General features: G+C 40.4%; 1 protein-coding gene across 3 annotated transcripts in view; it reads right to left on the bottom strand.

The window, feature by feature from the left end:
- Positions 1-1,104: 1,104 nt before the first annotated feature.
- Positions 1,105-14,804, bottom strand: part of CCDC190 (coiled-coil domain containing 190) — a 57,802-nt gene continuing 44,102 nt past the window's right edge. The window contains exon 4 of one of the 3 annotated variants that reach the window (XM_073642568.1): positions 1,105-1,869. In XM_073642568.1, coding sequence (XP_073498669.1) covers positions 1,302-1,869 — 568 coding nt within the window. In that variant the 3' untranslated portion in view covers positions 1,105-1,301. The remainder of the gene's footprint in view (positions 1,870-14,804) is intronic. The other 2 variants (XM_073642569.1, XM_073642567.1) reach the window with 2 other exon arrangements.

Consider the following 14,804-nt stretch of genomic DNA (forward strand, 5'->3'; position numbering starts at 1 on the left):
GGGATGTTTCTGCTCCCCACAGGTGGAGCGGGCCCCCGGGGCAGGATTTATGAAAGGGATTCAGGTGAGAAGTGGCCCGGTCGGGTCAGGGGGAATGACGGACACGCACACAGGGGATTCGCTTCAGTACCTTTACTGGTGTAACGGCAGGTATGGTACCTAGTAGAAAGGGTGCACTTCTGGACTCTCCACAGTGAGTGGGTAGTAGGCCTCCTGGTCTGTTTCTTACTCTCTCTAAAGCTTCTGGCCAGCCTGGAACTAAGCCTAGCTTCCGTACTGTTTCACTCTCTCACCTGTCTGCTTGGTAATAGAACTTTTTTCTGGCTACCACTATCCCTGGACGCTGGGGCCTTCGTGGTTCCTAGTTCTGTAAAATGATGATAGCTTCAGGTTGACCAGGGGTCTGGAATCCTCCTGGTATGCCAGTTGTCCCTACTGGGTGTAGAGGACCCTGTAGGCGTGAACCTGGTGTCCGGCTTGTGTCCTGGGGTGAGCTTTAGATGCTCCTCTGCCCCCTTAACTCCTCTCTCCTTGCCTCCAGCCACACTCGGGGCCCTCAACACACAGCAGCTCATGTGCTGCTTCTTCACTGATCTGAAGTGTCAGCACACTCTAACTACCTAACTCCACTCTCCAATATATATATCCTTAACAGGGCTCCCTCTAGTGGTATGAGGTGGAAGGTTGGAGGTGTCTGTTATGTAATGAGGGACTCTTGTGGAGAAGTCCGTCCATGCACCCTTTTGGGTCCTGTGGTACCTGTGTGTAGCAGGGTGCCACATTAAGTCCTTAAGTCAAAGTATAAATCACTATGACTATAGTCTGATGATTGGAATCAGGAAGAGTTGATAATTTAGTTATTTATCTTTGAATATCACCACTCTCTTTTGACTACCTTTTCCCCACCTCCTTCACTCATAATTTTCCTGGAGTCCTGGTCAACCAATAATGTCATGCATGTCACTTAAGTCATGGAGTGATACCCTAGATTTATACATAATATGTAAATAAAATAGTATGACATTTGTTTTGTTGACTTAAAATAACCTTTATGTATATAAAGCCAGCATATTCTGTAGAGTTGTACAATAAGTGGAAGTTGTAAGCAAACAAAATAATAGCAATGTGGGGCACAAAAAAATAAAATTGCTTACTGAAAATGAGACACAATGATGCTTATTGCTTTTTAGAACTTACGGAATATTCATACAATGTTATATTTCCTCAAGACTCTTTATTGTCAAGGCATCATTCATTGTTCAAAGATTTATAACGTCTGGTAATCAAACAACAAATTAAATCTAGTTTAAAGTTTTATTAGCATTGTCCATTTCACATTCATTGGGAAAACCACTGTTATTCTCCTTCATAAATATTTCACCAAAAGTCAGTTCTTTTTCAAACTCTGGTTTGACTCTGTGTCTAATATATCTGGCATTTTTGGCTTCCTCCAGAGAAGCCATAGTGTCAGGCATTGTGTGTAATGTACGGAGATGCCCGTCTGGGGCATAGATTTCTTCATCAAATACTGCCCTTTCCTTGAAAAGAGAACCTCGTCTCTGTCTAGGAAACTGTGGGTTTGCTGAGCCACATGTTTTATCTTTTGTATTAAACAGAAGATCAGATGATTTTCCCAGCAGATCTTCCTTAGACACAACATCTCCAGTAACTGAAACAATACTGAGTCTCCTAGCCAGAGAAGTTTTTGTATCTGTTATCATGGTTCCAGGAAGTGGCAATTCAATTCTTTGAAGATTTTCTCCCTTTTTCTTCTTTACGCCATCCATGAAGTCATTTATACGCGTTTGTAGAGTCATAGATGAGCCAGATGCCATGACTGGTTCTTCAGGAGAAGATGCCAGCTGACTTCTTATACAAAAGACAAAAATAACCAAAATATATATTATTCGTAACTTGTATCTTGCTAGAATGATAGTAGTAGACATAATATAATAAACTAGATTTAAAATAATGTATAGTATTTTATAAGCATAAAAGCAAAATAAAGTTATTTACTCAGCATTGGTATCAATAATAAATGTCAACTCATCTCACAAAGAACAAACCCTCACGTAGGTCTGCCACCCATCAAAGTTAAAATAGGGGGTTTCCACATTACTGGTTACACAAAAGCTCTGGAAGAGAAACAAAAAATACAGCAAAACCCACTCTCCCAAAGCTAAATGGCCCTGCCCAGAAAGCAGTTAGCATCCACATGTTTGGCATTGCGGTCGTGGAAAACGACTACTTAATTAACAGGCTACTTGTCTCCAGAAACACAAGCTGGGCACAATGTATTGGCACTAAAATACATCACTATTTTCACAATGTTGTAGCCACTGAATGTTTACTTCTGGAAACACCTGTTGGGCCAAAATAGTTACTACATTGGAAGATGAATTCACTGAGTGGTGCAATTTACAAAGATAACTTGTAAGGTTGTTCTGCTGTTCTGGTACCTCAGGGGCTCTGCAAATGACATCCACCATACTATAATTGCGGTGTCCATTTTCTGTTATTACCTTGTGTAATGCAGCGGCTTGCGGGATTACTGTAATGGTCCAGGATGAGTTTTGGCTGAGCATGTACCTCCCCCTCAGGTGACTGGTCATATGACTGTGACATAGCACAGGTCCTGTGCACACAGAATGTCTGATCACATGACTGTGACATCAGCACAGGTCCTGTGTGCGTTGGAAGATATATAAACCCTGGTAGTTTTGAGACAGGGTTTGTAAGGCGTGAAGCCTGTTCCCGTGTGGGACACCGCTAGAGTGTGAGGCCTAGTGAGGCCTATTGAAGCCTGGTGAAGCCTGAAAGGCGGAGGCTGGATCCTTAGGTGTAAGCGATCCCAGTAGCCTTGGAGGCCCAGAGGCTTGGAAGGCAAGAGTCCTGGAAGGCAAGGGCTGGATGTGATGTGAGACCACATACCAGTAGCCTTTGAAGGAACAAGGGCTGGAGACCCCCATCTGGGAAGCTGTAAAGCCAGAGTGGTGGCAGAACAAGTCGGAAGCAGCTAAAACCCGGCAAAGATAAAACACTGTGTTATATGGACATTGATATAAGTGACTTTGCTGGAGGCTGTAACTGGAGCCAAGTGGGCCTGTCTGCCACTTGAAAGGCTACTGGACATTATATGTAATATGTCGGCGAGCCACTGAGTTGGACTCGGTTATAGCAGTTATGATGTATAATAAACTGCTGGTTCGTGAAATACGGGAAAACGTGGCTGGTGTGCTTTAATTGACCCGGTGCAGCGAGTATCCCCCAGTATGATGACTAGCGCTGCCTTACACTTGGGTGAAAATGAAATATCTGTGGCAAAAACAATATTTTAGCAGAAAAAAATGTCAATTTTATCCTCATGGCTCAATGGTATAAAACTTTGTGAAATGCCTGTGGTGTTAAAATGCTCACCACACCCTCTGATGAATTCATTGAAGGGTATTGTTTTTAAAATAGGTTTACTTTTTGTGGGTTATTCTGTTTTGGCCACTCCAGAGCTCTGCTAATGTGAGATGACTCAAGCAAACCATTCCAGCAAAATCTGCACTCAAATATGGCACTCACTCTTGTCCAAGACCTGCCGTATGTCTATGCAGTTATTTCTGACCACATATAGTGTAAGGCCACATTGTGTAACAAATTTTGTGTTTTTTTTTCTCCTATTACTCTTGTGAAAATGAATTTGGGGAATATACCAATATGTTAGTGGAATAAAAACGTAATTATTCATTTACACTGCAAAATGTTCTAAAATTCTGTGAAGTACCTTTGTGTTCTACACCTCGAGATATATTGTTTGAGGTGTGGACTCCAAAATTGGGTAACTTGTAGAGGGTTTCTGTTGTTTTGGCATCTCAGAGGCTCTAAAAATGCTGCATGGTGCTTTGAATCTATTTTAACTAACATTGAGCTCCAAAGGTCAAAGCGCAATCCTTCTTTTCCAAGCCCTGCCGTGTGCCCGAACAGTTTCCGACAATATTTGGAGTATCGGTGTACTGAGGAGAAACTGCACAACAAATTTTGGGGACATTTTCTCCTATTACCTTTGTGAAAATGAAAAAATCAGGGCTAAAACAATATTTTAGTAGAAAAATTTAAATTCTAATGTTTTCCTTCCACTTATAGGGTTAATAAAATTCCTAAATGTGGATTTGAATACTATGATGGGTGCAATTTTTACAATTGGATTTTGTCTGGGGGTTCTTTGATATATAAGCCCCTTAAAGTAACTTCAAAAGTGAACTGTTCCTGAAAAATAGGTTTTATAACTTTTGCTAAAAAAAATAAAAAAATGCTTTTAAAATGTTTATCTTTCTAACATCCTAACGAAAAGACATTTTAAAACTAATGCTGATATAAAGTAGACATATTGTAAATGTTATTTATCAATTATTTTGTATGGTGTGTCTTTCTATTTTAAAGTCATAAAAATAAAATTTTTCACAAAATTTGTTATTTTTATAAACACAAACCATATCAACCTAAATTTACCACAAATATAAAGTACACTGTCACAAAAATAATCTCAGAATCACTGGAGAGGCATTCCAGAGTTATTACCAACGAGACACTGGCCACATTTAAAAAATGTGGCCTGGTCAGGTCAGGTCTTTTCCACTTAAAAATCCCAGCTAAGTTTAGAATGTACTATCAGGAGTTTTTTTAGCTTCTTTCATTGAATAATTGAATCATAGAATGTTAGAGTTGGAAGGAACCTTCAGGGTCATCGTGTCCAACCTCCTGCTCAATGCAGGATTCACTAAACCATTTCAGACAAATGTCTGTCCAGCCTCTGTTTGAAGACTTCTATTGAAGGAGAACTCCCCACCTCTCATGGCAGCCTGTTCCACTTGTTAATCAGCCTCACTGTCAAAAAGTGTTTTCTAAAATCTAATCTGTATTGTCTCCCTTTCAGTTTCTTCCCATTGCTTCTTGTGTTTCCATGTGCAAATGAAAATAAAGCTGATCCCTCTACAGAGTGACAGCCCTTGAGATATTTGTTGACGGCTATTAAGTCGCCTCTCAGTCTTCTCTTTTGCAAGCTAAACATTCCCAAATCCTCTAACCCTTCCTCATAGGACATTGTTTGCAGACCGATCACCATCCTGATAGCTCTTCTCTGAACTTGCTCCAGTTTTTCAAAGTCTTTTTTAAAATGTGGTGCCCAGAACTGGACACAGTACTCCAGGTGAGGTCTGACCAAAGAGGAGTAGAGGGGGATAATTACTTCACGTAACCTAGTCTGCATGCTTATGTTAATGCAACCCAGAATTGTGTTTGCCCTTTTTGCTGCTGCATCACATTGTTGACTCATTTTCAGTCTGTGATCTATTAGTATACCCAAGTCTTTTTCACATGTGCTGTTTCTTAGCTCTATTCCTCCCATTCTGTATATGCTTGTTTCATTTTTCTAGCCCAGTTGTAGGACTTTGTAGTTCTCCCTGTTCAAAAAAACATTCTATTAGCTGCTGCCCACAGTTTCAGTTTGTTTAGATCTTTTTGAATCCTCTCTCTTCTCTAGTATTAGCTATCCCTCAAAGCTTTGTGTCATCAGCAAATTTAATCAATTTATTCTCAATTCATTAATCTAAATCATTGATAAACATGTTGAACAACACAGGGCCCAAGACAGAGCCTTGTGGTACCCCACTTGAGACATTCTGCCAACTGGATATGCAACCATTTATTATCACTCTTTGGGTCCGATCACTAAGCCAGTTATAAATCCACCTAAACGTTGCTTTGTCCATTCCATAGTTGGTAATTTTTTCAATAAGGATGGTATGAGATATTTTGGCAAATGCTTTGCTGAAGTCAAGATATACTATATCTACTGCATTTCCCTGATCCACCCAGTCAGTGATTCTGTCATTGAGGGAAATTAAGCTAGTCTGACATGACATATTAGTTATTTACAACCCATGTTGGCTCTGGTTAATCACTTAATTCTCATAAAGGTACTTGCATACATGTTGTTTAATAATTTGTTCAAAGATCTTTTCTGTTATAGAAGTAAGGCTCACAGGCAGGGCCGGCGTCAGCACCCGGCGCACCCGGGCAAGTGCTGGTGCCCTGAGCAGGCGGAGGGGCCCGCTCACTGTCGGGGACCCCTGCGTACTATGAGACCCGTGAGCGGTGCGTTGCCAGTGCCCGCTCCCCCCTGCTTGCTCAGGGCCCCGGCACAATACTACAATACTTACCTCTCCCCGTGCCTCCGCAGCAGGTCCTGTGTCTCTTCCACGGCTGCTGCACTGTGACGTCTCAGGTCAGAGGGTGCGGTGATGTATTTACACCGCGCTCTCCCCTGAGCTGTCACAGCGCAGAGCGGGAAGACGCCGGTTATGCTGGAGTCCGGAGCAGCCGCACAGGTGAGAAGTGAGGTGAGTATTTGTTTTTTTGTTTTTTAATATATGGAGGTGTGGGGCAATATAAGTGGGGGGGAGAGATGACATCCTGCATGGGGCATTATAAGGGGGGAGAGATGACATTCTGCATGGGGCATTATAAGAGGGGGTGACATCCTGCGTGGGGCATTATAAGAGGGGGTGACATCCTGCGTGGGGCATTATATGGGGGGTGACATCCTGCATGGAGCATTATATGGGGGGTGACATCCTGCATGGGGCATTATATGGGGGGTGACATCCTGCATGGGGCATTATATGAGGGGTGACATCCTGCATGGGGCATTAAATGAGGGAAGACATCCTGCATGGGGCATTATAAGAGGGGGTGACATCCTGCATGGGGAATTATAAGGGGGGGTGACATCCTGCAAGGAACATTATAAGAGGGGGTGACATCCTGCATGGGGCATTATGTGGGGGGAACAGCCTGCATGGGGCATTATATGGGGGAACAGACTCCATGGGGCATTATGTGGGGGGAACAGAGCGTAATATGGGGGCCAGTATCCTGCATGGAGAATTATTTGGGGGCAAGTATTCTGTATGGAGCATTATAAGGGGGCCAGTATTTTGTACAGAGAGTAATATGGGGGTCAGTATCCTGCATGGAGCATTATTTGGGGGCCAGTATTCTGTATGGAGCATTATAAGGGGGCCAGTATCCTGTACAGAGCATAATATGGGGGCCAGTATCCTGCATGGAGCATTATTTTGGGGCCAGTATTCTGTATGGAGCATTATAAGGGGGCCAGTATCCTGTACGGAGAGAAATATGTGGGCCAGTATCCTGCATGGGGCATTATTTTGGGGCCAGTATTCTGTATGGAGCATTATAAGGGGGCCAGTATCCTGTACAGAGCGTAATATGGGGGCCAGTATCCTGCATGGAGCATTTTATGGGGGCCAGTATTCTGTATGGAGCGATTCGCCAGTTTCTGAGCTATTGTAGAATTTACAATAGATATTGGTCATGTAATGTAAGAAGTGAAATCTTTGGCCTTGTACTATATATATATTTCTCTGCTGTATCTGTGCATCATGAAGCGTGGTATGTGTTAAAGGGGCCCACAAAGACCCTTTCGCCCGGGGCCCACAAAAACCTGGAGCCGGCCCTGCTCACAGGCCTGTTGTTACTTGGGTCCACCTTACTCCTCTTTTTGAAGATAGAAAAAAAGATAGATCCTCCAGTGATAGCGAACAATTAAAAATTTGTCTTTATTGTAGAAAGATAAAAAGTAAATGCACTGGTCACCATGGGACATCCAAAAAATCCAAAGACCAATGCATTTCAGCTAGAAGCCTTAATCATGATATGTGAATGGGACCTCAGTGCTTCCTTATATGAGTACAAATCCAAGAACCAACAGAGGTCTGGGTAAATCAATTAGTAATACCTGAAAATTAACCCTAAGGGTAATGGTCACAATAAGGTCTCATAAACCCATAATTAATTATGTGAAAACTAAATACATATAAAAATACATGAAAACATTAACATTATTTACTATATGCAATACATACAGTATATACAAGGAAAAACAAGAATCCCATTAATCAATTGTATTTAAAAGTTAAACCCTGGCGGGTATTCATACCATGGGGCACTCTAGTGTGTAACTTAAAAATCCAAAAAGTTTCTCTATTTAATATCTTCCTTTTTTAATCCCCCCCTTCTCTGGTCTATAGATTTTTTCTATACTGGAAAATCTCATTAAACTGACATCTCCTCCATGAATCTGAGAAAAGTGTTTAGACACCGATGATATATTACATGCTGTGGGATTAGTTGCATCTGATATATGTCTACGAATACATTTTTTAAGAGATCCCATTGTGCAATCGACATATTGAAGCGCACATTTCATATATTCTACCAGGTATATGACACCTGAAGTGTTGCAATTGATAAAACTGTTAATAGTAAACTCTCCATTTGTAACTATAGATTTAAATTTTGTTTTTTTATTTTCTGAGTGTAAACAGGCTTTACAGGGATAGTGTCCACATTTGTAGAATCCCTTTAATTCCTTAACGCCCGATGACGGGGAAAACCCGTCATGGCTGTATGCACGATCGCGCACCTTGACAGGTTATCCTGTCATGACTTTGAACTGTCACTGCGTGTAAACACGCAGTGATAATTCAGTGCCGACAGCTGTTTGTGACACCTGAGCGGCACGAGAAGGGGTGCAGGGACCCATGCCGGCGGTCCCTGCACCCAGATCGCTGCGATCGGTCAGTCAATCTGACTGATTGATCACAGCATGATCGCGCAGGAGAAGCTGAAATTTCAACCTCTCTTGCCCGATCAGTGCCGGAGGTCAGTGCTGCCAGTGGCTGAGCTCTGGCACTAAACAGCCAGGAGCAGTGTCAGCGCCACCCCTGGCTGTTAACCCCCTGAATGCTGCAATCGAGTGTGATTGCAGCATTCAGGAGGTAGGCAGAGGGATGGGAGCCCATATTGGGACTAAGTAAAATAGTTTAAAAAAACTTAAAAAAAATTGTAAAATCTAAAAAAAATGTCAAAAAATAATAAAATATATTACACTAATAAACACAGATTTTTATGTAAAAAAAAAAAAAAAAAAGTACACATATTTGGTATCGCCGCGTCCGGAACTACCCAATCTATCAACATGTAACACTAGTTAACCCCTTCAGTGAACAGCGTAAAAAAAACCCACATGGGAATCTATGCCTTTTCATCATACCACTGGAAAAAAAGTGGGATGAAACGTGATAAAAAAGACGGATGTAAATAAAAATGGTACCACTGAAAATGTCATCTTGTCCTGCAAAATCAAGCCACCAAACAGCTCCAACGGACGAAAAATTAAAAAGTTACAGCTCTCAGCATACAGCGAAGATAATTATTTTTTCTATAAAAGTTTTCATTATGTAAAAGCCCAAAAACATAAAAAAATTACATAAATGTGGTACCGCTGTAAACGCACTGACCCGAAGAATAAAGCTGCCTTATCAATTTTGCCACACAAGTAACAACAAACAAAAAAAATTCCTGAATTGTTAGTTTTTGTTCATTCTGCCTCCAAAAAATCTGAACAGAAAGTGATTAAAAAATGTAATTTGCCTGAAAATGGTACCAATAAAAACATCAACTTGTCCTGCAAAAACCAAGCCCTTACATGACTCTGTCGGTCAAAATATGGAAAAATTATTGCTCTCTAAATATGGCGATGCAAACATTAGTTTTTGCAAAAAAAGCGTCTTTTAGTGAGTGACAGCTGTCAATCATAAAAACCCCATATGAATGTGGTATCACTAATCGTACCGACCCGAATAATAAAGTCGCCTAATCATTTTTATACTGCATGAGGAACGGCATAAAAAAATATATATATTCTTCACCTGCTGCTGATTTGTTTATTCTGCCTCCCAAAGATCGCAGTAAGGCTCGGCGCACATTTATCCTGCGCTCTACGCTGAGCGCTTACACCGCTGTTTGCGTGTAAGTCTATGAAATATGTGATTCAGACAGAACCCCTGATGGAAGATTCCCTGTAATGAAGCAGATGGAGGCAATGTAGACCCCGCCTGACCTATGATCCGGCGGTGTCCCTCTTTTTAGGCGTAGATAAAAGCGCGGTTGGCCACAGCTTTGTGCACCTCTGAACAGAGGCCAGATGGAGCCCAGAGTAACTCTGCTGCCTCATATCATTATAGTGAATGGATCCCTCAGGGGTTTCATCTGAATCACGTCATTCGGAGATTTAGATGGAAACCCCCAAGTAAGTGCTCAGCATAGAGCGCCAGATAAATGTGATCTAAAATGTTATGTAAAATGTTTCCAATAAAAGCTTCACATAAAAGCCCCCACTCAGGTCTGTCATGTGTTAATGGAAATATAGGGGCTACTGGTAGTACAAAGGCTCTGGAAAAGCAAAATGGCTCCTCGTCCCCAAAAGAAATTCAGCAAATTCTGCGCTCCCAAATCCAAATCCCCCTCCCTTCTGAGCACCGCAGTGTGTCTAAACCACATTTAGAGTCCACATATTTGGCAGGAGTATAATTTCCAATATGGGGTCACTTGAGGGGAGGATTCTGCTCTTCTAGCACTTAGGGACTTTGTATATGGAATCCGCAAAATATTGTAGGAAAATATTTGCTCCAAGAGGCAAATAGCGCTCCGTCCCTCCCGAGTGTCACCGTGTGGCCAAGCAGTTCTGTACAGCCCCATATGAGGTATTGCCACATTCAGCAGAAATTATGGGACAAATTTTGGTGCCATTTTTATCCATTATCCAGTGTGAAAATGTAAAATCTGGGACTAAAACAAAATTTTTGTGGTAAAAATGTAATTATTTTTTTCTCACTGCCCAATGGTATAAAATTGTATGACACACCTGTGGTGTCAATATGAACACTGCACCCCTAGATGAATTCATTGAGAGGTGTAGTTTGTAAAATGGGGTCATTTATGGTGGTATCAGCTGTTCTGGCACCTCAGGGGCTCTCCCAGTGGGTCATGTCACCTGCAAACCACAACAGTAAAATCTGCACTATAATATGTTGCTCCTTCATTTCTGACCTTTGCACTGTGCCTTAAAAGTAGTTGCCAATTACATGTAGGGTTATTGCACAACAAAATGAGAGTTCCATTTTCTCCTGTTACCCTTGAGAAAATAAAAAAATTGGGGCTAAAAGAAAATTTTTGTGATTTTTTTATTTTCACGGCTCTACGTTATAAACTTCTGTGAAGCACCTGGGGGTTCAAAGTGCTCACAACACATCTAAATAAGTTCATTGAGGGGTCTAGTTTCCAAAATGGGGCCACTTGTGGGTGGTTTCTGCTGTTTAGGCACATCAGGGGCTCTCTAAATGCGACATGGCGTCAGCTCTAAATTCCTGCCAATTTTGCGTTCAAAAAGTCAAATGGCGCTCCCTCTCTTCCGAACCCTGCCATGCGCTCAAACAGTGGTTTTCATCCACATATAGGGTATCGACGTGCTCAGGAGGAATTACACAACAACTTTTGGGGTCCATTTTCTCCTGTTACCCTTATGAAAATAGCAAAATTAGGGCTAAAAGAAAATTTTTATGATTTTTTTATTTTCACGGCTCTACGTTATAAACTTCTGTGAAACACCTGGGGCTTCAAAGTGCTCATCACACATCTAAATAAGTTCATTGAGGGGTCTAGTTTCCAAAATTGGGCCACTTGTGGGGGGTTTCCGCTGTTTAGGCACATCAGGGGCTCTCCAAATGTGACATGGCATTCACTGATTATTTCAGCAAATTTTGAATTCAAAAAGTCAAATGGCACTCCTTCCCTTTCGAACCCTGCCGTGTGCCCAAACAGTGGTTTTCCGCCACATATTGGGTATCAGCATGCTCAAGAGAAATTGCACAATATATTTTGGGGTCCATTTTTATCTGTTAAACTTGTGAAAATAAAAAAAATTGGGTCTAAACTTAATTTCTTGTGAAAAAAGTTAAATGTTAATTTTTTTCTTCATCATTGCGTCAGTTCCTGTGAAGCACCTGAAGGGTTAATAAACTTCTTGAATGTGGTTTTGAGCACCTTGAGGGGTACAGTTTTTGGAATGGTGTCACTTTGGGGTATATTCTGTCATATAGACATGTCAAAGTCACTTCAAATGTGATGTGGTCCCTAAAAAAATGGTTTTGTAAATTTTGTTGGAAAAATGAGAAATCACTGGTCAACTTTTAACCCTAATAACTTTATTTATTTTTTTTCAAAAATTGCACTGATATAAAGTAGACATGTGGGAAATGTTATTTATTAACTATTTTGTTTGACATACAGTATCTCTCTGATTTCAGGGCATAATAATTCAAAGTTTGAAAATTGTAAAATTCTCAAAATGTTTGCCAAATTTCTGTTTTTTTTACAAATAAACACAAGTCATATCGAAGAAATTTTACCACTATCGTGAAGTACAATATGTCATGAAAAAAAATCTCAGAATTAGGTTGATCCGTTGAAGTGTTCCAGAGTAATTACCTCATAAAGTGACACTGGTCAGAATTGAAAAAATTGGCCCGGTTATTAACCTACAAAGTGGCTTGGTCCTTAAGGGGTTAATGAAAGCCATGTGGGTTGAGTTGTCTGTTTACGTGTATGGAACAGACTAGTGGAAAGAATATTTCCTAAAGTTGGAGCCCTTTTTGCTACATATCTAGTATTTGATTTTTGCAGGACCTCCGCAAGTTTTGGGTCGTCATTCAACATAGGTAAGTACTTTTTTATAATATCAACAATTGTCAAATATGGAGGACTATACTGGGTCGTAAATCTAATAGACTCACTGTTATTATTTTTATTTCTGTATTTTAAAATTAAATTATTGCTTTGAACAAAGTACGATCCATATATCCTCCTTTTTAAGTGTATTTAAAACTTTTTTGCATTCAATACTATACCTAGTATCAGAAGAACAATTGTGCTTCATTCTGATTAGTTCTCGCACTGGGATATTTTGTACAACATGAGGTGAATGGTAAGAATTGGCTAGTAAAATAGCATTGCTGTCATTGTTTTTCTGTAAGGTGATACATCCCTGTACCAATATTTCCCAGTAAAGTAACATCCAGATAGTCAATATTTGTAGTGGATGATTTATGTGTAAAGGATAAATTAAATTTATTGTTATTAATATATGAAATAAATTAATTCATTTCATTATCTGACCCCTTCCAAATAATGATTAAATCATCGATATAACAGCTGTAAAATTTGATTAGATGACTGAAGGGTGGGGGGATAGTCTTAATAAATGCTTCCTAATACCATAGAGAAAATATGATCATTCTTAATGACGACAATTCGTATACTAAACTTAACAGTGACCCGACTAAAGAATTTTTATTGGAGTTATCCAAACTATGGAATGAAGGAAATTTCACAGGAGCTATTGAAATCAAGCTTTTGGATTATTTGTATACCGACCATCCTATTGTACCAATTTATCATGCTCTCCACAAAATTCATAAATTAATTTCCCCACCCCTTTTTAGACCCATTATTGCAGGCATTGAGGGGTTAGGAGAAAAATTGGGGGAATGGGTTGATCTGCACCTCCAACCACTTGTTAGATCATTGTCAGGATTTATTAGAGACACTAAAATGCTGATTAACTCTCTTAAATATCCTTGGAATTGTAACTTCAAATGGCTTAGTTGCGATGTGATTAATTTGTATCAATCTATTCCTCATAACATTGCAATTTCTAGCCTAGAGGGTTTTCTTAAAAAACACAGTACATATAAAACAGATATTAAACAATTTTAACTTTCATCAATTTCTTTTTTACGTTCTCACAATTATTTTTCTTTTGATGGCCAGTTTTTCCTCCAGACGCGGGAAGGTAAATTTAGTTAGTTAGTTAGCTTGGGAGATAAATTTTCTCCACCTAACCCAGGAGGAAGTTCAGAAACGCCTAAATAATATAAAAATAGACAAGTCACCAGGCCCAGATGGCATACACCCCCGGGTACTAAAAGAATTAAGTAATGTGATAGACCGCTGTATCTTATATTCAAGCACTCTTTATGGACAGGGACTGCCCCACTAGATTGGCGCCAAGCAAATGTGGTACCAATATTCAAAAAGGGATCTAAAAGTGACCCTGGGAACTAGAGACCAGTCAGCTTAACGTCTGTTGTGGGTAAATTGTTTGAAGGATTTCTTAGAGATGCTATTGTAGAATATCTTAATGATAATAACTGTCTAACTCCATATCAACATGGATTCATGAGAGATCGCTCCTGCCAAACAAACCTGATCGCCTTCTACGAGGAGGTGAGCTCACAGCTGGACCGGGGAGAGTCAGTGGATGTTGTATACCTTGACTTCTCCAAAGCGTTTGATACCGTGCCACACAAAAGGTTGGTATATAAAATGAGAATGCTTGGTCTGGGGGATAATGTGTGTAAGTGGGTAAATAGCTGGCTGAGTGATAGAAAGCAGAGGGTGGTTATCAATGGAGTAAGCTCAGGGTGTGTCAGGGTTACTAGCGGGGTGCCTCAAGGGTCTGTCTTGGGCCCTATATTATTTAATATATTTATTAATGATCTAGTGGAAGGGTTGCATAGTAAAATAGCAATATTTGCAGATGATACTAAACTTTGTTAAGTAGTTAACACAGATGAGGATAGGGCACAGCTACAGGAGGATTTAGATAAATTGGGGAGTTGGGCCAAAAAATGGCAAATGGGGTTCAATGCCGATAAATGTAAGGTCATGCACATGGGAAAGAAAAACAGCAGTCACCCATACATATTAAATGGGAAACCGTTGGGGAAATCTGACATGGAGAAGGACCTGGGCGTCTTGGTTAATAGCAAATTAAATTGGAGTGCCCAGTGTCAGGCAGCAGCTGCGAAGGCAAATAGAGTCATGGCATGCAT

Source organism: Phyllobates terribilis, unplaced genomic scaffold, assembly GCF_046119375.1.
Source record: "Phyllobates terribilis strain yellow unplaced genomic scaffold, ASM4611937v1 Scaffold_8__6_contigs__length_399053987, whole genome shotgun sequence".
NCBI lineage: Eukaryota > Metazoa > Chordata > Amphibia > Anura > Dendrobatidae > Phyllobates > Phyllobates terribilis.